Source organism: Crotalus tigris, unplaced genomic scaffold, assembly GCF_016545835.1.
Source record: "Crotalus tigris isolate CLP2741 ecotype Arizona unplaced genomic scaffold, ASM1654583v1 scf7180000018239.1010054, whole genome shotgun sequence".
NCBI classification, from domain to species: Eukaryota; Metazoa; Chordata; class Lepidosauria; order Squamata; family Viperidae; genus Crotalus; species Crotalus tigris.
Window position 1 is genome coordinate 808,010 of NW_024096901.1, and position 23,455 is coordinate 831,464.

The 23,455-nt window shown below is 37.5% G+C and overlaps 1 protein-coding gene across 3 annotated transcripts in view; it reads left to right on the plus strand.

Annotated features, from left to right (window-relative positions):
• KLHL3 (kelch like family member 3) overlaps positions 1-22,856 on the plus strand; it is a 54,966-nt gene extending 32,110 nt beyond the window's left edge. For all 3 annotated transcript variants that reach the window (XM_039349269.1, XM_039349270.1, XM_039349271.1), the window contains exons 6-15: positions 4,497-4,606; positions 5,931-6,047; positions 7,594-7,743; positions 8,848-8,965; positions 11,318-11,515; positions 12,111-12,212; positions 12,911-13,039; positions 14,362-14,502; positions 15,767-15,910; positions 19,053-22,856. In XM_039349269.1, the coding sequence (XP_039205203.1) occupies positions 4,497-4,606; positions 5,931-6,047; positions 7,594-7,743; positions 8,848-8,965; positions 11,318-11,515; positions 12,111-12,212; positions 12,911-13,039; positions 14,362-14,502; positions 15,767-15,910; positions 19,053-19,081 (1,238 nt within the window). In that variant the 3' untranslated portion in view covers positions 19,082-22,856. The remainder of the gene's footprint in view (positions 1-4,496; positions 4,607-5,930; positions 6,048-7,593; positions 7,744-8,847; positions 8,966-11,317; positions 11,516-12,110; positions 12,213-12,910; positions 13,040-14,361; positions 14,503-15,766; positions 15,911-19,052) is intronic.
• Positions 22,857-23,455: the final 599 nt, after the last annotated feature.

Consider the following 23,455-nt stretch of genomic DNA (forward strand, 5'->3'; position numbering starts at 1 on the left):
CACCATGATGGGTTTTTAGAGAAAAACCAGAGAATGTTAAGAGAGCTATGGAGGAAAACAAATTTATAGTCAGGTTCTAATCTTACATTAGGAAGAAGAAAAGTACACAAAATCTAAAGAAAGAAAGAGAAGTAACAGAAAGACTAGATGTAAGTAGAGAGAGCAAGCTACAATGAAGAGCTTGTATCATGAATAAGCAGATATTTTGAGTTGAAGGAGTTACAAAGAAGAGGTTTTTATCATGTGTAATTGGTTGTTTGAGTAGAAGGAGTATTCGGAAAATATAAGGTCAGGTTGAAGGACAAGTTTTTGGTGAAAATGTACTGTTCTGTTTCTGCTGCAAGCTTGTCTCAGCTATTTCAGAATTGAGAAGGTAGTGGAAGAATAGGGAGAGGAAGTGGTTTTTGAGCCATTAGGGTGCCTCTTATTTGAACTTACAACTCTTGAAGCCAACTGGTAGCCTGCCATTGGCCTGTTATATGATTAAAATGTAGTATACAGCTATAATATTAAAGACTTTTTACTCTGTTCACTGGAAGTGAATATACAGTATTTGAGAGAAGTTGTAAAAATGTAGTCTTGTTCAATTTCCAATTGGCAGGTTTCTGATATGGGGAGTACTTAAACCACATGGTCTTGTTTCAGCTCTCAGAAGGATAAACAGTTATAGAAAGTTATAGGTAAAATAGCAAGAATACAGTAGTGAATCTTAAAGTATCCTCTCACTATTGTTATTTATCGGCTTTGAAGTCAAATACTTCAACAGATCTGCAGAAAATGCCTGACCACTGAAGCAAATTGTTTTTCTCCAGAGATTTCAGATCTATTCCCTAGTCCCATTGTAGCCTTTGTCATAATTGTCCTTACCATAAAGTGCCTTACCTGGAGCCTTTCCTAAAGGAATGGAAATGGTGTCCATATCAACGATAGAGTCTTCTTTCTTGATAGTAATAGCAATAGCACTAAGATTTATATACCCCTTTACAGCTTTACAGGCCTCTCTAAGCAGTTTATACAGTCAGGTATTGCCTCCAAAAATCTGGGTCCTCATTTTACTGACCTTGGAAGGATGGAAGGCTGAGTCAACCTCGAGCCAGTCAGGATCGAACTGCCAAACTATAGGCAGTTGGCAGTCAGCAGAAGTAACCTGCAATACTGCATTCTAACCACTGCGCCACCATGGCTCATGATGATGATGATGATGGTAACACAGTAGGATAATAAGATGATTCTATATAGCTGCAGCTCTATTTCTATCCTCCTTGTTGAAATAAACTGCACTTGACTGATAATTAGGACATTTTAAGTGTGAGTTAAATTAATTTGCAAATCCAGATACAAATCTTTTCTGCATGTTTTTAATTAATGAAGTGCAGCAGGCATGTGCTAAGAGGATAGATGCTCTGACATAATGGTAGCTAACTAAACTAACAGAAAATAGAGATAATTTTCATATGCCAGGTTGTCTTGAAGACTGACTAAAAAGGGGGATTTTTGAAACATGACAGATAGGGCTAGGCAAACATGGATGCATTCTGTGATATGTGTAGAAAAGAAAAGGCGTATTTCAGGCTTGGAGGCATTAGGAAAGGAAGAATTGAAAATGAAACAACTCATACAGGCATCCCTTATTAGCACAATTTATCTGCACGTTTGTATTGACATGGTCACTAAACAAACCAGATCTAAAGGTTTTGCATATCTGCAATGTTGATCTTGTATTTTGTTCCTTTACTTAAGTGCAGACGGCCTTTTTCACATGCATAAAATACATTTTTGTAAGGTCTTGTTACTGATGTAATGAAACGAGAACAGAAGCCCTATTGATAAGCAGTTCAACCAATATACCACTTCATAATATATCTTTGGTGATACTGCACTTAGAGTACGCATACAGGTATTCATCAAACCTTGGCCAATTTGAAAGCCGGGAAAGATATAAACAAGGGCAGTCAATATGATTATGGGGCTAGAGCAGCAGTCTTATGAAAAAAGCTACAGTGTTTAGATTGGTTAGCTTGCAGCAAAGGAAGTTAAAAGGAGACTTGTTAAAGTGGTGTTTTTAACCTGAGCAAATCCAGATCTGTAGACTTTCAACTCTCAGAATTCCCTGGCCAGCAAGGTCATTGCAGAGAATTCACATATCTGAACTTTAGCTAGGCTGACAGAACTGGGGGTCATTTAATATAGTGAGATTAAACCTAAGATGGAGAGATATAGGACTTGTGAAGAAAGCACTTGCTTAATAGCACCAGCAATAGCATCTAGACTTATATACCACTTCATAGTGCTTTACAGCCCTCTCTAAATGGTTTACAGAGTCAGCATATTGCCCCTAAACAACCTGGGTTCTCATTTTACCAACCTCGGAAGGACAGAAGGCTGAGTCAACCTCTAGCCGGTGAGAATTGAACTCCTGGCAATGGGAATGCATAGTCAGCCTGCAAATATACTACACTCTAACCCCTGCACCACCACGGCTCCTTAAACCTTGGGACCGGTGACGATGACTGTCAGTTTGGGTTGGCTGTAAGGCAGTCCTTGACTTACAACCATAATTGAGACCAGACTCTCTATCGTTAAGCCAGGCGGTTGTTAAGTGAGTAGTGTCCATGTTTGCAAAGCAAATCACTGTAGTTGTTAACCATGCTGCCGTTTAAGCAAATTCAATTTTCCCCATTGACTTTGCTTGTTGGAAGCTGGTTGGGAAGGCTGCAGATGGTGATCCTAGGATCCTGCGAGGGTTACAAATATATGCCCGTTGTGAAGCATTTGAATTTTGATCACGTCACTGGTGGGGATGCTATGTCGCTTGTAAGAGGGAGAACTGGTTGTAAGTCTTTTAAGGGCTGTAACTTTGAACGATCACCAAATGAATGATTGTAAGTTGAAGGTTACCTGTAAAAGTTTCCAGAGAAATTATGGGTTGTTATGATCAACAAAGATGTTTGCTATACCTGCTTTGAAAGTCAGCTGCTAAATGAAGCCTGTTGCTCTCTTATCCACATTTCTGAACTTCTTGAATGTAGGGCGTTCAGAGCTTTGCTTACTTTCTTATATCTGGGACAAATAATTACCTTTAAATATTTGATTTTTTTAGAACCATTTAATCTTTAACCAGACCAGCACTGAACAACATTTAATTTAAATCTGGTTTAAGTGCAAGAACTGCTCTTGAGGTTTTGTTGCCCTTCATGAGGAACATATTACTTTAACATCCCCCTGTGAAATGTTAATGAAAATATTCCAGAAATGCATTCAAGATTCCTTTGGCTATACATTAACTGTGTACATTGAAATAATTTGCATTTTAAAGCAGCAGAAAGCAACCAATGAGCTCATTGAATACCTTCTTTGAGAAATGCCTAAAGCTGATAACTTCTGTTAACACTATGATTTATTTGATTTTGGTTTAGTGTGTTGTATGGTCTACAGTCTAGTTACCACTAGAGTGTAAATGTTTGCCTTTATACAGTTTTAAATATTTCTTCAGAACATTATATTCTCATTTTAAATATTGCTTCCTATAATATTGAATAATATGTGATAGTTCATTATAATTATTAAAGTTGGGTTGAGATTTGTGTTCTCAAGAGCCATCTGCTGGCAAACAGAAGTGTTTACAGAGCCACTTTAAAGAAATACTCAGTAATAGCACTCAGCTGAGACTGTAAATGAAAAGAGCTGAAGATAATATCTGTATTGCAATCGTTATATTGCTTTTCATCTTGAAAAACAAGCTAGATCCCAATCTATTATGAAGTACTTGTCTGAAGAGAAATTCAGTTTCTTTGTGCAGTTTTTCACACTAATATCAGAAGCTGTCTTTCTTGGAACTGCCCTACATTATTCTACCAATGTACAGTTATTATTTTATATGTGTAAACAGTATTTACAATTACAGGCTTTATAGGCTTTTTCAGCCAAGCACTTCCCAAATGTGTTGGACAACAGTTCTATTACCTACAGCAGGGGTCTTCAAACTTGGCAACTTTAAGACTTGTGGACTTCAATTCCCAGAATTCCTCAGCCAGCCAGGGCTGGCTGAGGAATTCTGGGAGTTGAAGTCCACAAATCTTAAAGTTGCCAAATTTGAAGACCCCTGACCTACAGTCAATGACCTACAGCTTGTACATTGGTTGACAGATGCTTCCTGCAGGGTTTCAATTAGATGTTCCTTCTTGTTGTTTTCTGTACATGATTGAACCTGAAACCCCTTGCATGTCAAGCATGTTTTAAGCTGTGGCTCTTCTGCAGTATGACTGTGAAGTTCAGAATTTCACACACTCATAGCAGCAGGCTATATATACATTTCCTGATGTGACAGTGGAACTCATTTTCCTTTATTGGTGTCACTCCTCAGCATCTATCAGTCTGTTCTTCTTTATACCCTCCAATCCCATTGTTCAGCTATTGTTGCTAGTCCTTTGGGTTGAGTGAAAACTTGGATTTTCATTATGATCTTCCTTTTCTTAATTTCCAATTCTTTGGAACAGAGCAGCATTTTCCTGAAGTGATGCTTGGCGAAGAATTTCTTAGCTTAAGCTTGGACCAAGTTTGCAGCTTGATATCAAGTGACAAGCTCACAGTGTCATCAGAGGAAAAGGTATTCTTGATTTGTGTCTTCTGTAATTATGAAACTAGAGCAAAACCTGCTTCACTTTGTAAGAGAGAAGAGAAAGATCTTTCAGAGAAATGACAGCTTTTGCTGGCTGTCACAAGGATATGAAATAAATGCTCTTGTTTGAGAAGAGCCTTCCCTAAAGTTTGCAAGGCACAGATATGCTGCCATAAGGAGCAACGCTTCCGTAGGTATTTGGATCTCAAGCTAATGAGGGCTTTAAAGATTGGCACAATTGTGTTCTAAAGCAGAGATTCTCAACCTTTTGGGCACCAGGGACCAGTTATGTGGAGAGAGATTTTTCTGCGGACTGGAGGGGGCGTGGTTTTGTGTGTTGCCAGCATCTCACAGATGGGGCTTTGCTTGTTTGTGAGGCCCGGTTGCTGGCATGCTGCAGCCCAGTACCGGTCCCAGACCGGAGGTTGGGGACCTCTGTTGTAAAGTGTCTGCATGGTGCTGTCCAGAACTAAGACGGAAGTGGAATAAACTCCAGCAGGCTTTGCAATTCTCTAACCTAAAAAAAATTCAATGTACTTAAAAGCAGAAGACTTCTATGATCAGGAAAGGGATAGACCAAAATGGCCACTAATGAAGCTGAAAAGATGAGGAGGCATACAGATCAAGGCTCACAATTTAAAACATTGCTAAATGAGTATTTGATTAACCTTTTGTAGAAAGTATAACAAGCTGGATGGAATGCAATTAGTGCCACTTGCAATTTAATGTCCCATCTCTAATTTACACTGGCTGAAGGATTCGTTTTTTTAAGCAGCACAAGCGTACAAATGTGCACAAGAGCCATCGGCTCTTTAATCTGGACATCTCATTGGTGACTTCTTCCTACTGCACTTTCATTAATTGAAGCTCCTTTTTTCATCAACATTCTTTCTGATCCTGTCAGATAATATTTAGGTTTCCAGCCTGGAAGTTCCTTATCAGGCATAACTCCTGTACTGAAAGAAATTTGCAGTTGCTGGTGACTAGATGATTTCAAAACAAACCAAGATTTGGGGTGTACAGTTGTTATAGTTATGAGACCACATTTGCAACCTAAACTGTATTTGATTTTCTTTCCCTAACTCTCAAAATCTATTCTAAACTAAAAAGTAGAATTTTTAGTGGTATACATATTTGTTCTTTTCTTAGAACTTCTGACTTTTTTCCCCAAGTCTTATTCTGTTACCATCTTCTGCCTTTAAAAAAATGTTTAACTAGTTTCTGCAGACTTACTATTACACAACTTATGAAATCACTACTTTCAAATTTGGATTTTGTAACGACAAATTATGTCTCCAAATTATGTTTGCAGGTCTTTGAAGCTGTCATTTCGTGGATAAATTATGACAAAGAATCTCGCTTAGAACACATGGCAAAGCTGATGGAGCATGTTCGCCTTCCTCTCTTGCCCAGAGATTACCTTGTACAGGTTAGTAGTCATCAGATCTTTGCACAGTTAAAAATAATACAAGCCCCAGATGCTTCTTTATGACTTGACATCCATTCATTTAACTTCCTTAGGAATCATAATCTTTGCAGCCTTCTTGCTAGGTGAGCCCAATGCTTTTTTCACATGAAAAACTCAGTTGGATAGAATAGTGATTACATTTATCTACAATAAATGATGCAAGAAAGGCTGCCATTTTATATTCTAATGATACGTGAATTTGTAATTTTTAAAACCAACTTCACATTGTATAGGTTTTTTTTTAGTGGTGTAATAGATAGAATTATTTATTGGCCAAGTGTGGTTGGACACACAAGGAATTTGTCTCTTGTGCATATGCTCTCAGTGTAAGCAATAGTGATAAATCATGATCCTAATCAACATAAAAATACATTCATCATAAATCATAAGATACAACACATTCATCATAAATCGTAAGGTGCAACACTTAGTGATAGTCATAGGATACTAGCTAAGCAAACAACATAAATCATACTAGGATACTAAATAAACAATATAAATCATAAGATACAAGCAACAAAGTTATATTCATAAGAAGATAAGGATAGGTAATAGGAAAGATAAGGAGGAGAATAATAATACAGCTTTACTAAGTAGTTTGACAGTGTTGTAGTTGTTTAGCAGAGTGACAGCATGGGGGGGGGAAACTCCTTGTGTCTAATTGTTTTGGTGTGCAGTGCCCTATAACTCAAATACCTCTATGCATGTATGAATGTACAATATGTTACTATTGTTCTTGCTGCTGTTAGTTACTTTTCAGAGAAAAAAAAATTCCATGGCAATATATAGAATAAGATAATACAGATTTCAATGTTAATAAGGAGCAAGTTAATCTTTTCCCAAAATTTGAAACACCAAGCAAATGTTGTTAAAAAAATTAAGATTATAGATTACAAATTAAACTTTTATATCTTTATAAAGGCCTGTAGAGGTACTGTTTGAGAAACTTCCAATATAGGAGTACTGTTAAAAAAAAAAAATCCTTTCCCTTGTGCCTGCTATCTGGTTGCAGTTTACAATTTATGTAAATAGTCTTTGCACAGTTTATTTAGGTAGTCTTTTGAAGATAATTCAAATATTTCCTACTGTACACAATTCGGTGCTCCATGCCTTTTTTCTATCTCCCAAACAACTTGTGTATCCCATTTCAGTGTTTGCCACCCTTAACAACTTTTAAGATTTTTAGAATTCCCCTGGCCTGTGGAGTCCACACATCTTAAAAGTTGTTGAGATTGGCAAACACTTAACGAAATAAGACTGTAGCACAATTTCATGCATAGAATATCTATCAGTAATAACTTGAAAATAGAAGTAGTATTGGAAGGAATGAAACATGGGAATCACTTAATGAACTAGATGTTGAATAGGCAAAATGGCCTATAGCTTCATGCATCTAAATCTTTCAGAACAGATCCAGCAAACGTCTCTTGGCACATATTTTTTAATGTTTACCACCTATGTTCATCAGTGAAATGCAGCCATTGCACTAACCTGCTTTGACATTTAGACAGTTGAAGAAGAAGCTTTAATCAAGAATAATAATACATGTAAAGACTTCCTCATTGAAGCCATGAAATATCACTTACTTCCTCTGGATCAGAGACAGCTGATAAAAAATCCTAGAACCAAACCAAGGACACCAGTCAGTCTGCCAAAGGTAAACAATCCTACCTTGTTGAAAAAGGTAAATTTTTAGTTAAGAATTCTGGTATATACACAAACACTGGCAGTGATTTCAGCCCAAGCATAAAAATATGTTGGCCTTGTATTCCACTAATTAACACTTTTCCTATTCAAATGTTTTTCTATTTAGTATTGATTCGGTCTTAAATTACCCTAAGGAATTTAGGATATATTTACTCTAGTATAGAATATGAACAGTGCAAAGAAAGCACAAAGGGGAGGATTACATATAGCCTTCCTGTAGATCAGGGGTGTCAAACTGCCGGCCTGTGGGCTGGACATGTCATGAGAAAACCGCGCCCACCCCTTTTTCCTGGCAATGGGGAAAAAGCTTCGATACGTCGCGCGATGTCATGTGATGTCGTGAGTTCGACATGCCTGCTGTAGACTTTAAATGTTGGCATGTACTTGGGAGATCATGAATATCGGTTCAGATTAGCTAACTTGTGGAGGAACAGTTTACTTTTGGGCAAATGTGAGTTTTGGAACTTTTTTAGATAGGTTTATTATTTATTTATTTGATTTCTATAAGTGCCTATCTTAACAAGTGACTTGCATAAGAATGCAAACAAATATTAAACATAGATTTAAAATGTGGAAATACTGCTTTTTATTAGCATGATTTCATTCTGACTTTTTTTCACATTCTAAATTCCTCTGTGTTAAAAGTACTCTCTTCAGATGTTAATCTCCATGGCCAGGCATTCATAGAATTGTCATATGTTTCCGGGCTGCTAATAAAAACCTGTGTTTTGGATTTTAAATTACTGATCATTTAAAAAGCAATATAGTTGATTAAGTCAAAGCGCAGAGGCCTTAATCCAAAGATAACAGCAGCAACTTTCTGGCTGTACTTTTAATTTTAATATTTGGCAGATGTCAAAAGTCCCATGCTTCTGTTATAAAATATTTTTTTCTGGAGCAATTGTTTTTTACTCCGTTTAATGCACTCAGCTATTTTGGGAGACAAAGCAGTTTAAGAATCCTGTTTTCTAAATGTGTATTTCTATTGAAAAGGCCATGATTCTGTGGGATTTTTTTTTTTTTTTACAATAATTACCTTTTCTTTCTCACCAAGATAATGATTGTAGTGGGTGGGCAGGCACCAAAAGCCATTCGAAGTGTGGAGTGTTATGACTTTGAGGAGGAGCGATGGGATCAGATTGCTGAACTTCCTTCTCGGAGATGCAGAGCGGGTAAGTTTTTTTGTCTTTACGATGGTCTCAATCACTACTTAAATATTACCATATTTTCTGGCGTATAAGACGACTTTCTAAAGCATTCAAATTGGCGCCAAAGTTGGGGGTCGTCTTATACGCCAAGTCGTCTTATACGCCGGAAAATACGGTATTTGTTCTATTATTTATATATTCTGCCACCTATAGGTAGTTATGTATCATATCCGTCACCTTTCTGCTTTTCTGAGTAAGCAGTATTATGCAAAGGACAGAAAATAGTAAATTTTGTAAGGAAAGAAATTGGACACAAGACAATAAGAAACAGAGCTTATTCATTCTTTCCTGCAACTGAACCACTTTAACCTAATTACTTTGTTATGGTTACTCACTTTTATACTTCGTCTGCCTTCAATCAATGTTGTTTTACACACAGACTTCTTAAATAACCAATTCTCAGTGCATTCAACTTCTGTGTTGTTTGTGACACATCTAGCCATTGTTTCTTTATAACAAAACAATTTGCTCTTACAGATAGCAATTATTGGTTTTATCAACCATCTGCATATTACCTACACCTTCCCACTAGTATTTACACATCTTAAAAGGTCTCTGTTCATTTCCCCATAATTAGCATGCGAGGTACTCAGATTCATTTACTTACTGAAATGTTTTATTTTTGACTTCATGCTCTCTGTTGAGCTATCTTGACATTTAGTGCCTTAATTTTTGAGATTTATCAGTCAGCCCTAGAGTGGAGGGAAGCGTCTCCGTTCTGGAGCTGAAAATTGTCCGTGGCTGAAAATCCTTGGATTTCAGTAGGGAGTTCTTTCAGCCATCCCCAGAGTCAGGGGGCTTCCTTGTTATCTCTGAGGACGGGCTGAAAAAGCTGCTCATGGAATCCAGGCTTCTTAATCATATCCACCTTTAATAGTTTCATTTTACAAAAAGTCAAGTTGAAAAGCCAGGCTCAGAGGTTCCAGACCATTGTTAAAAAATAAAACAAGTGGTGCTTTATCTATTTATTCAAAGAATGTACGTGACTACTCACCTTAACCAAATAACTTTGGGCAAGTAACAAGTTCATAAATTATACATTATGTGAAACAATACAAAGCAATAGCAATAGCACTTAGACTTATATACGGCTTCACATGCTTTACAGCCCTCTCTAAGCAGTTTAGAGAATCAGCTTATTGCCCCCAACAATCTGGGTCCTCGTTTTACCGACCTCGGAAGGATGGGAAGCTGAGTCAACCTTGAGTCCTGTCAGGATCGAACTCCAGGCTGTGGGTAGACTTTGCCTGCAATCACTGTGCCACCAGGGCTTCTTAACATAATTACACAATTAAAAATAACCTTATAGCACAGAACACAGCAAAACACATACCAGGTTTCACTAACATCCTGGTCTCAGTGCCCGAAGGAAAGCCAGATCTTCAGGACCGTCCAGACTTTGGTGGAAGGCAGTTCCATAGGATGGGTGCTGTGACAGACAAGACAAGCCATTTGGGTCCCACTGGATGACATTGCTTCATAGAAGGGGTACTGACCCTGCCAGATCTGATGGGACAGGCTGAAACCAGGGAAAAGAGAGACCTTGCAAGTAACCTTCCCCTGAGCCATGCAGGTCATTAAAGGTGAGAACCAGCATTTTGAATTGCACTTGTGACCAGTGCAGCTCATTAGCGGTGGTATTGGGTGGTCATATCCACATACCCCTTTGTTAAGCCCCAGATTGTACATGCTGCTGCATTCTGGACTAGTCCTGGATTATCACCTATTTAGTGAGGATATGCTTTCCAAACTTGCCTGCTGCTCCCCCTCCCTCCCAATTTTGGGAATCACTGTAATGAACATTAATAATAATTAGAATTGAATTAGGTTCTACCAATAAGTTCTCTAAATACATTACAGCAGCTGCTAAAAGCTATTTAATACACTGTGGTAAAATCTTGCTGAGCATAACCAACAAATATGCAATTGCAGATGCTTGTACATTATTCAAGGAAAATTCATTAGAATTTACAGATGCTTCTTGAGAGTACTTGGGGTCCAGTCTAGATTCTTATTTGTATAATATTTGAAATCATATGGGTTGTTATCAAAGGTATCTGTTGACTGGTGAATTATACCTACTGAATATAGATCATGTCATTGATAAAAGCTGCCAGAAATTGATAACACACAGGTTAACATGGTGAATCATGCAATCAGAAGCAGTTAGATGAACAAACACCATCAATGTTGTTATTATTATTTTTAATGATCCTTATGCACCTTCCTGAATGTAAGAAGTTGGAATAGGAGTTTTGTGGTAGGCAAATGACAATTTGCTTAAAGTTTTGCTCTCTTTTAATTTATTTTTAACAGGGGTGGTATTCATGACAGGCAAAGTCTATGCGGTGGGAGGTTTCAATGGCTCTTTGCGTGTTCGGACGGTTGATGTGTATGATGCAGTGAAAGATCATTGGACATCTATAGCTAGCATGCAAGAAAGACGAAGCACTTTAGGAGCTGCTGTGCTCAATGAGCTCCTGTACGCTGTTGGCGGATTTGATGGAAGTACTGGTAAGCTAATTCACAAAAGACAGCCCAATGGAAGAATATTCAACTCTTTATTCCTAAGACTTTCTTCTGGAGAAAGTTCCTCTGTTCATAAATACAAACTTTGGCATTCTACAGCTACTTGTGTTATGCCCCCATTTATTTTAATAATGATCTCTCAGGAAAATGGATGGAACTGAAGCCTAATTTTTAAGGATGGTTAATTTTGGCATGCCCACAGGAAGAAAAACTAAATGTTTACTTAAGAAAATGCATTGCTTCAAATTGCCATCATAATGTAGTTAATCAGATTCTACAAAACCTCTCATTGAACTTCCCTTCCCTGTTAGGAGATGGTTTTAGAATGCCCCATTAAGCATAGATCAATAACAAGAACTGGGATGTTGTTCTCGGGGTGGCTTCTCATTGCAAACTCATGATGATTGCAGTAGGCAAGGGTAGTGTTAATGCTTGGAAAAGAAGCTTCCTGGTTAGCAAAGGAGCTCTGGCTTCTTTCCTTCCCTTTGTTTGCCTGGAAGGGAAATGATCATTATGAGATGAATTCTGTGATAGGAAAACCCTGTGCTATATGTTTCCCCTTTTCATGTTTTCAAACTAGGTCTAGCATCTGTGGAGGCTTATAATTACAAGATCAATGAATGGTTTTTTGTGGCGCCTATGAACACAAGAAGAAGCAGTGTTGGAGTTGGAGTTGTAGAGGGTAAGGATTCTCTGTTTTGAAGTCACTCATATTTTATTTACAGCCATGCAACATTGCAACTGTCAATATCACAAAAACACATCCAACAATTAAACAAGTCAGATGATGCTAGATGTTTTTTCTGTAAATACATCTCTGCCTGTTCTATAAGTACAACTGTGTCTGAAAGCTTAGTTGGTCACATTTTCCATGTTCCCATATTTTCTTATTATTAAGAGTGGCATATATATTTTTTATTCCCTGTTCTGGATAGAAATCAATAAATTAGTGAAGGAAAGAGTTTCTGAACTGGTTAATACATTTCATGTAGGTAGTTCTCAATTGAAAACCATTCATTCAACAACTATTTAAAGTTACAACAGCACTGAGGGAAGCTTAAAACAGGTCCTTGAGTTTCGGCCAATTTTAAAGTGTCAGTAATTAATACACTTCCATTCTCCATTTTATAATAACAAAAATATCTGAAATGATTGCTGCTTGTAGCTAGAGCTTTGTAAGAGTTTCTCGTTGCTTTGATGTTTCATTGGAAATGCTTAATAGAAGTCTGTTATATCTACTGCCACCAGATTTGTAGATCTTCAACAAATTTATGTCCACTATGTGATAATCAGATGAGCAGTGATTAAAACTGGTTATTAAATATTCACCATATATTTTTCTTTAATTGATCCTGTTGATGGCTGATGCTGAAATTCTAGGTAAACTGTACGCTGTTGGTGGATACGACGGAGCATCACGTCAGTGCCTTAGTACTGTGGAGCAGTATAATCCAGCTACAAATGAATGGTCTTATGTTTCTGATATGAGTACTCGGCGCAGTGGTGCAGGTATTCTATCCCAAATCATCATCATTTATTTATTTAAAGTATACCAATATTTCTTTTTACATTTTTTTTTCTCAGTTCTTTATGTCAGCCTCCTTATGATCAGATTGATAGGCATTCAGGTCAAAGCAGATAGCCTCATAACGGGCTGGAGTAGATAAATATGGACCATCTAAAGAAAAGTATTGACTAACAAGTTGGGATGTTCAGTGGATATAGTTCTATAAACTTCTGTCATGATTATTGATTAACCTGAAGTCTACTTCAGATTGACAATTCAGTCTAGACCAGGGGTGTCAAACTGCCGGCCTGTGGGCCGGATGCTTCATCAGGAAACTGCGCCCACCCCATTGCCAGCAATGTAGAAAAGGCTCCAATACGACGTCACCAAGTTTGACATGTTTGGTCTAGACAGTATTAGGTTCCGGTAGCAGCCAAGACTGAAATATTGACATTAGAATTGGAATATTTACAGCTACAGCAATTCCTTTTCACAAATGCCCTTACAGATGTCATGAACATGGCTAAGGCTGCTTCCAGAGAGTTTATTTTTTTTTATGTTATCTTCACTTTCCATGGTATACATAATGAAATGAATTACTAAGGGAAAACCTCTTGTTGGCCACTGAGAAGCACAGCAGTTACTGGCTACAACATCTCTTAACAGTTAAAAATAGTTAAAAAAAAGACAGGTTGTCATGCTGTTTTGCCTCTTAGTTCCTCCCAGATTGGAAACTTTGGCCCACTTTTGAGATGGTTTCGACAAGGATTAAAGCTGCTACCTCATCCTTTCAAATGCCTAAAATGGCCCCCAAAGAAAGAAATAAAAGAAAAAAGAGCCTAGAAATGTCAATTCCCGGAGGCTGGAAAAGGGTGCTAGGTAGTCTCAATTTTCCTCCCCATTCCAGGCCAATTTTGTCATCCTTTCAAGATGGATTAGACTAGAAATCCAAAGTTATGAATGCTAAGATTATTTTTATTATAAGGATACAATTATAGAATCCTGCAAGCCTGTATGTGCTCCCCCCTCCCTTTATCTTTATGAGAACTAGAGAGCGTTAAGTCAGACGCTTTCTCAGATTACATGTTTGCTGTGCACTCAGATTTTTTTTATCTGACCATTGTTTTGATTGTGGCTCTTCGTCCTGTTCCTCATGGTTATTGTTTCTGTCTCTTACAAACTCTTAATTTTATGTAATAGCTACTCCAATCGATACTGTACTGTTTAGTGCTCTGTCGGGGCTATGTTCTTGGCATGGCAATTTATTATCCCTGACAGGAAGTTGATTTACAATAGACCTTAAGCTCCTTGTTTGGCTTTTTAGGAGTTGGTGTTCTTAGCGGCCAGCTGTTTGCCACTGGAGGGCATGATGGTCCTTTGGTGAGGAAAAGCGTGGAAGTATATGATCCTGGAACAAATACATGGAAACAAGTAGCAGATATGAATATGTGTAGAAGAAATGCAGGTATTTCCCTCCCAAATTTCTAGATCACTATTCAGGTATAAACAAAGCAATTAAGGGTAATATTAATACCAAGGATATGCAATAATAAATATGTGCGTCTTTAAAGCTGTATAGCATTTTTAACGACTTTAGCAATAAAAAGGTCATAATGTCTTATTTTAAATTAATGTTTGATTAAGTCTACATTAAGTCCAGCAGATTTGAAAATATTTGTAAAAGCAGTGTCAAATAAGGGAGTCTTCTATGCATCTGTAACTTAGTGGGCAACCAAAGGGTTAGGAATCCAACAAGAGACCTGATTTGCAGGACATTTAATACATTTTTTAATTACAGGTTTCTATATCTTGGATTTGTAAAGAAATATGTTAAAATAAAAAGACAGAGAGAATATTAAAATATGTTAAAATCACACTTAAAAACGTTAGGATAGTCTGCAAGAAGTACAATTTAAATAGTGATAGAACTATGGAATTTACAGTAAAATGTAATTTACAAGCACATGTACAGAGCTTGGTAAGAGAAGGGATAAAGCTATAAGAATTAGTAAATTTATTTTAAAGGATTTCTAGATATCTGAAATTTGACACTGTTTGTCCTGTGAAGCTCATCATTTGCTGGGCCTCAGAACAAGCATTTTAAATAGGGTGTACTTGTTTATTTTTAATTAATTAAATGTTAAACTTAAGGGGTATATAGTTCAATTCATACTTATTGCAGAATGCCATCATAGATGCCATGATTAACAAATGAGTAATATGTGGGGCTTCATTCTGTGTTTATTTAATTCAATTTCAAGACTGTTTCAAACCTATTCTTACTAACTCTGGACAGTTTAGTTAGAAGAGTGAAAAAAATATAAAGGCTTTTGTTAATAGTTTGTTATTTTATTTCAGTGTTCCACTTATGAATAATTATAATTGTTATTGAGGTCTCATAGCTAACAATAATTTTTAGATCCATTTTTCATTTTTATTATTTTTCATTTTCATTTTTATTATGGATTATAAACACAACTATTAGTTGTCATCATTTGTTATGCCCTCGGGTTGGTTGGTTTTTCACAAATAATATTTTCTTAATGATTAGAAAAAAAAGTGCAAGCAGAAACCACTAGTATGACTGACAGAGTGTGTGTGAGTTCAGTAAATTGTGGGATAAAAGGTGTTAGTAATAAAAATCAATATTAAATTTGCCCTTCTGTCTTGCCATGACAGCAGCTATAAAAATTAGGACTTCTGCCATATTGTTTTTGTTCTCTCTGTAGGTGTGTGTGCAGTGAATGGACTTCTTTATGTGGTTGGGGGAGATGATGGCTCTTGCAATTTGGCCTCTGTAGAATATTATAATCCTGTCACTGACAAATGGACACTATTACCAAGCAACATGAGCACTGGAAGAAGTTATGCAGGTAAGCAGTGCATTGGTTTAGACTGGCATAGAATGACAGACAAATTGATTATATGTTGTTTAACTTCCTGCTATGGCTCTTGTTGATGACTGCTGATCATTTTCTTGACTGAATTGGATAGAATCCCAGATCTTCGCTAAGTGTTTGTGTTTTCATTAGATTTACCCATTGGCAATTTAGCATTGTGCCATTGGCATATACATAATTATATAATCTCCACTTCAGGTATATTGAATATTAAATTGTTCTGGGTAGCCTTATAATTTATATGCTTAAACTTTCAGTGGCACTCACAACCTTTAACTGAGCAGAATGATACCGCATAGGGCACCAATTTTTGAACCAAGGTATTTCAGATAGGCTAATTTACAGCCTCTAAAATCTGGGACTCATGACTCTTAAGGGAATGAAATATGGGAAAGTAGTGGCTCCTTCAGTTCTACTGGCTGCTGCAGTAATGTGATCTTCATTTTCAACATTAAGTGGCAGTTTCCCAGCCAGTCCCTCAATCCCCCTTTCCTCCCCCAAACAGCAGCAGGCATTTACCAATCCACTAGAAAAGGAAGGAGGGAGCAACAGGGAGGAAGGAACCCCTGCACACACTTCCCAGCCCATGCCACCTTCTTGTGCACTTCTCCAACCTGTGCCAGCCCTGATCCATGCCATCCTCACACACTATCCCTGACCCCATGTACCTCCCCAGACCCATGTGGTACCTCTTGTGTATCCCCACAAACTCTCCCCCCCAAGGCTGTCCTATATGCCTTCCCTGACATATGGAGCACCTCTTGGGTACACCCATACATCTTTCCCAACTCACATGACATCTCTTGTGCACCTCCACATACCATGTCTTTCTTGAATGCACCCCACATACTCTCTCCCTCCCTCATTGAGCAATAGCCACTTTCCTGCTTGCTGGCCTTGGGAGTTGCAACTTCCTGCTGACCACCTCATAGGCTTTCTTCCTGCAAGCTTCCCACAAGTAAAATAAATGTGAGGTTGGCAGGAATTGGAGGGAGGGAGAGAGGGAGATTTATGATGTACGCTGTCAGCTTCCCACAGGGAATGGGAAGTTGGCAGGAAGTTGGAATTGGTTCTTGTTCCTGCTGCGTTTTTGCCTACCCATGGTCATTCTGTTTCTCTGTTTAAGTAAGGAAATATCTCTGAAACAATGGCCCAACAGGGAATGGGTTGCCTAGTGTTTTAATAAAGATTGAAGTAGCCTTTAGTAAGAGTCAGAATAAATTTACAATATATTAGTTCTTTCACAGTCTCATCTGGTTCTTATGGGAAATCTTGAAGATTCTCTCTCTCTCAAAATAGATAGAAGGGAGAGACCATTAAGACAGGCTTTGGAAAATGCGTAAGAAACTTGGGATAAATAAGTGATCTGTTAACTTTTCAAGTCCTAATGGCAATCCTTATGGAAGAGGCCTATACCATCTGACCTATAATTATCCAGTAATATTAATTAAGAAGAGCCCAGTTGAAATCTACTAAATAAAATGACAAGCCAAACTATATCTTTGACTTTCAACAGTTCAGTTTCTGTGTCAGAATGTATTAGCGACACATCTAGGAGTAAAATAAAAGACATCAGAAAAAGACTGCCCTTTTTCAAAGGGAATGATGTTAGAATAAAGGCCTAAAAAAGAGATCTTAAAAAAGACTGTAGTTTTTCAAGGGGGATGAAGTTAAATAAAGCTCTAATTGTACCCCATGCAGTAATTACATGACAGCAATTGGAATGAATAATAATTTGATGGCAGCTGGAATAAAATTCTCTCCCTGCATCCACTAAAATTGCTGGGATGCTTTTGGGTGTCATGGAGAAGGTGTAATTCATTATAGAGGCTTGAAAAATATCTCCCACAATTTTTAAAACATCTCACCTGCTTAATGTCTTTAGACACAGTGAAAAGTGTATCTAGAATAATTTACCATTCAGGTCTGTCACTAACATATGGTGGAGATGTTTTTCAAGTCTTTACAATGAATTAGAACTTCTCCATGACCCCAAAAGATCATATTTTTCTATTTTTATTAAAATGCAAATTCTTATTTAAAACACAGTGTATTTTTTCTTAGCAGTAAAAGTATAATAGAGTTGGCCAGGGACCTTGGCTGCCCCAACCCAGCAGCATAGCCCAAAGGGGATTCATGGTGCACCATAGCTGTGGGGCTGCCAGAAGCCCCTGAGCTGCAATGAAAAGGCTAGTTCTGCCCAGTGCAAAACTGCACCCGGCCCAGGGATGCCACAGCTGCCACAGCCCAGCTGCAGTCAACATTGTTATCCTGCACTCGGAGGCCCCTGCTGCCCTACAGTCTGCCACCCCAGCTAACTTTCAGAGTCTTTTTATTCCTGCTGCTGCATGCCTGGCCTGGTCTTTCACAGGCAACTCTGGCCATATGAGGCCATCTTTCCCAGGTTTCATAAGGAAAATGCCATGCATGATCTGGAGAAAAAAGCCTCCTGTGGCCAGCAGCTGCCTCATGAAAGGCCAGGCCGAGCAAGAAGATGGTGAAGGTTGACTAAGGCAACAGGTCCTGCGAAGTGCAAGCAGCCAAAAGGGCATAGATGGCGGGAGAGAGGTGGATAGAGGGAGTTGAAGAATACAAATTCGTGAAGGGTTAGTATTAGGGATAGGATTAGTGTGGGTGAGCTTCCAAACACCTGAATTTTGATCACTGCAACAGCCATAATTTCAGGGACTGGTTTGTTAGCACTGCCGTAATTTTGACAGATCACCGAACAAATGTCTAGGACTACCTATATGATTGTTTTCATCGTTTTTCATTTATCATTTTATAACCAAACAATCTATTTCTTGAAGGAAGCGAGTTAGCAATTTCTAGCAATTACTCAGTGATTAATTTAAAAATGGTGACAATTTTTGTTAATTGCTTCAGGACAGTACAATATTATGCTTTCAGTCAATAATCAATGGTATACATGTGGCAGAATAATACGTCTGTTTGGAATCTATCTTTCTGCAACAATGATAAGCAAAGGAGACTTCATTTATGAAAGACTCACTAGTTGAAGACTCGAGATCTTGAACGTTTCTTGAAGTGAAAATTAGTCTCTAATCAGCTTGAATAGAATGCATTGAATACACATTTACTATCTCTCTTGCAGGTGTAGCTGTGATCCATAAACCATTGTGACACCTATTTGTGTGACTGCAACGCAAGAAATGATGTCCATCTAGCCTGAGGTGTTTTAGAAGAAACGGGGGATTTTTAATTGCCATACTAACACTTCTAGCCTGACAAGCATATATACTAAGAGCATCCCTTTCTGTTCAACATGCCACTGCTGGGAACAAATTCCAGAAATAAGGTGTTGCTTATTTTGTGGGTGTTCTGTTCTGTTCTTGTGTGAGCTGTTTTATGTACAGCCAGGATTGAGAAGTGAATTTCTCAAGAAAGAGGATATGTTTCTCTACAGCTTGTGACTGGGAGAAACTTTTTTAAAGAATTCTTTACTACTGACAGTGAATTGAGTATTAGATATAATTTTTTACTTGGTTATAAGTACTTAATTACATCCACAGAAACTAGAAATTTCAAAATACCCATAAAAACTCCCTGGGAAGCAGGCCCGAAGTTTATTTGCTGTATTGTGTCCAATCTGTGTACATATCCTACTTAACTACTGTAAATGTATAATTTTGGGTGCTGGAAGTATCCGCTGTATGATTTTTCTCTTGAGGAAAAACCCAAATTCATCAAATTGGCTTGATGAGCCAAATAGTATGTTTCTCTGAAGTTCAAATGCCCAAACACCAGAGATACCACTGAAATGTTGAGAGAGACCTACTGCTTTTTGAACAGACATTTTTCTTCAAAGTTGACTTTTTAATGGAATGATGGGGGAATGTAATATATTTGTTGTCAACAATTGAAAAACCAATCAGAAAAAGCAAGCTGGACCTGCAGTCTGTTTTTGGTACTGTGATATTGCTTCATCTTCAACAGTGTAGAATGATGGAAATATGCCACCAAATTCCAGAGAACTTTGCAACTTTTATGATGATTTGGGATTTTAGGTGGGACCATAAGCCACTTCAGGAACAGAAGCAGTAATGTGCCAGGATGATAAGGTACTACCAAGTACAAGGGCAGAGGGAATTTGGGGCGAGGTTTTCTGTGGAAATGCATCTTCAGAAGACCAAATGGGATATCAAGAAGACTGGAACAATCATCTAGGAAATCCCAGCTAAGCTTTGATTAGAAGGAACTGGATTCCTGCATATACTTCTCATGCATTTGACCATACATCATCAGTTGCCCAAGATATTTAGAACTTTTATGTGTCTTCCACTTCATCATTTAATTCTTCCAGCTAGAGCTATCCTTCTAAATGTTATCCATACTTTTACTGTTCTATGTGTAAAAAAAAGTTATTTGGAATTAATTTATTCTAAAAAGGAAAGGTAAGTAACTTCTCAGAATAGGGAAAATATCCAGCTATACAACTTGATCTGTATCCGATCCCATTCTAGTTATTTTTTTTTAAAAAAATCAAAATTATCATCACGTGGAAAATGATTCGGTTACTAAAAATATATTAGGTATTGACTTCCAATTTTTCATTCAGCTAATATTCCCTGAAGCACTATTTCCCTATTTTCCACTATCTTTTTCTTGAATACATTTTCTGTTTTATTTTGATTTAAGAAAAGCATTTAACTCATTTGTCTTTCAGTTTTTTGTCACTTAAAACAACTGTGAAACATTAAGCAGAAAATGCAATTGAACATAATTTTCAGTAGGTGTTTCTAAAGACAAGATTGGATTATTTTTTTTACAATTTCTTTTAAAAAACTCTCTACATCTTAGAGTTACTTTTTGTATATTGGAAGAAAGGGTATAGTATCAAAGGGCAAGAATGCACATGGAACCCTTGCTGCTGTTTAAAACTCTTTGAACAGTAAACTGATTATTGTCTGTTTAACACATACTTTAAGGTAGAATATATAGCATTTTCTTCATTTGAGTTTTCTTCCTTTTTACTAAGGTAGCCTGTCACTAAGGAATTGTTTTTCCGAAGCTGGGAACAAATACATTGCATCAATTGCATTTTCTATACAGAGTTTGAGGGTTAATGAAATACAGCTTCCTTTTCTCCACATAGGAGTTCCATCCAGAGTCATTGAATATGGACTTCCTGTGGCCAATCTCTAGTCTTTCTGAGGAAGATTTGGGAATACTGTGGAGATTTTGATAGGGCTTAGCCAGGCCTGGATGTTTATTGCTGAGCAATAATCAGTTGAATTGACATAGGTTAACTGAAAGCAAATAAGTTATATCCTGCCTGAAAATTAAATGTGAACTAGGACTTTGCATGTGATGGTAGTAAATTACACTCAATGCTTTGTAAACAAATAGACATGGAACAGGATTTAAACTTCATATTTTCCCCTCACTGCCCACACAAACCTCCCTAGAAAATCTACTGGACATCATAATTTTTGCTCAAAAATCTCCAGGATGTTGTCTGAGTACAAATCCGGCCGTCCCCACTGGGCAAACATCTGGGTATGTTTCTGTTAATCCTGCCTGTAGCACATGTGAATCACTCAACAGGTGGAAAATGCTTCCAAGAATCTGCACGTGAAGACCACAGTATGTAAACCAGTCAGGTTTTTCAAATAACAATGAGATTTTTTTTTCTGTTTTTGCTCTATGATGCTAATTGAGGCATTTGTGCAGTAGTAAGAGGCCATATTTATCTCCTTTGATGATGCAAGTATTTCTACAAATGTATATGCATTAAAATCCAATTTCTTATCAAAGCTATATGCATGCTACATTCCACCACTGATAGGCAATGTTTTTTGCTGTCTATAAAGGGGCCCCATGTTTGCATGTGACAAACTGCTGGTGGTGGTGGTGGGGAGGAATTAGAAACTCGTATGTTGGCTGTTCATAAATGGCATTGGTTTCAACTAAGAGCCACTTATCACTAGCAAATGGTATGTGTCACTCTTCTGTGGGTAAACTTGCAGGGTTAATGCAAGTCAAGTGACCTCATTTCTCAGCTATGCAATATTAATAATTGTGACACAACAACCAGCTGCAATTGCCCTTTCAAAGCGCTTTTGAAATAACTTTCATTTGCACCATGCCAATTCTGAGCCGCAGCTTTTCAAAGATTGCCTTTTTATAGGGCTTGAAAATACAGCTTTAGAGCTGGCAAATTTAAATGTAATTATTTTTGTAAGATAATTCTTAATGAGTTCTTGGATCTCTTTTGATGTTGGTGGCAATTATGATTAGTGTCTAATCCTTACACCATGGGCCCATTTCTCATTAGCCATTTATTTATGATGGCTTATGGAAAGGACACAATCCTCCTCAATGTTAATTAACAGTGGACTGTTACCTCTGTATTAGTAAGATTTTGAACCAAGGCACATAGCTATGCCTGCTTGTTTATTGGCTTTTTTTAAAAAATGGACATAATTTGTTGGCTTCATCTTGTATGTCAGGATTGCTTTATTTTTCTCTTTGGTTCTCTAGTAACAATGTGCTCTGCAGCTAAATGCTAGAGACAAATTTAGAAGTAAAGTTTCTTTCCAAGAGGGCTTTGAGAGAGCTAATCTTGTTCAAATATTACCGACTGAAGCTGTTTTACGATCTCCTGTCCAAAAACTGACTCATTTGATTGTGAAATGATCTTCCATAAAACTTGGGTCATAGATGAAAAACTTAAAAGCAAATGCAAAAGACTGTTTTTACATCTGTGCTCAATATATGCTCCTGCAAATTTTCCTTTTTGGAAGCTCCTGCCATATAATTCCCCCCCCCCAGTACTTTAAAGGAAATCTGTATATGCCAACTTAATTAGCATGGACACACTATTACCTCTTTAGTTTTTCCATTTTGGTTGCTGTTCTAGTTTCATTAGGTGATACATAAACGGGGTGCAAAAATCCAGAGTTTTCTGTGTGTGTCTCTGTTGCCATCTAGTTGCTGCCTGGATTTTTTTTTTTTTTTAACCAGAGATTAATGAACAGCCCAATTCCACTGATGTTTCAAACTTAAGAACATTCAGCAATTTAGAGGTTTGCAAGCAGTGAGCTCATTGGACCAGCTTATATCTAGATGTTAAAGCACAAAGTACTACTGTATTTAAAATGAATTCAGAAGCAAGTGCTGTATTTATGTGGCATCTGCAAATGGAGCTAGTTTCTCTGGCGTAGTATTACAAATTAGCTGCTAGTTTTATTTGAATTTGGGTATAAATTGGCTTAGATCAGGGGTGTCAAACTGCCAGCCCGTGGGCCGGATGCATCATAGCAAAACTGCGCCCACCCCATTGCCGGCAATGTCAAAAAAGTCACAATACGTCACGACACGTCACGTGATGCTACGAGTTTGACACCCCTGGCTTAGATAAATCTCAGACAGGTTAACTGAATTGCATTTGTATGTAACTAGCTTAACCAGATTCTGTTATATAGATATTCAGTACACCCTGAATAACACTGCATAATTAAGCAGTGAAAAGGGAATTATTATTTTTTTTGCACT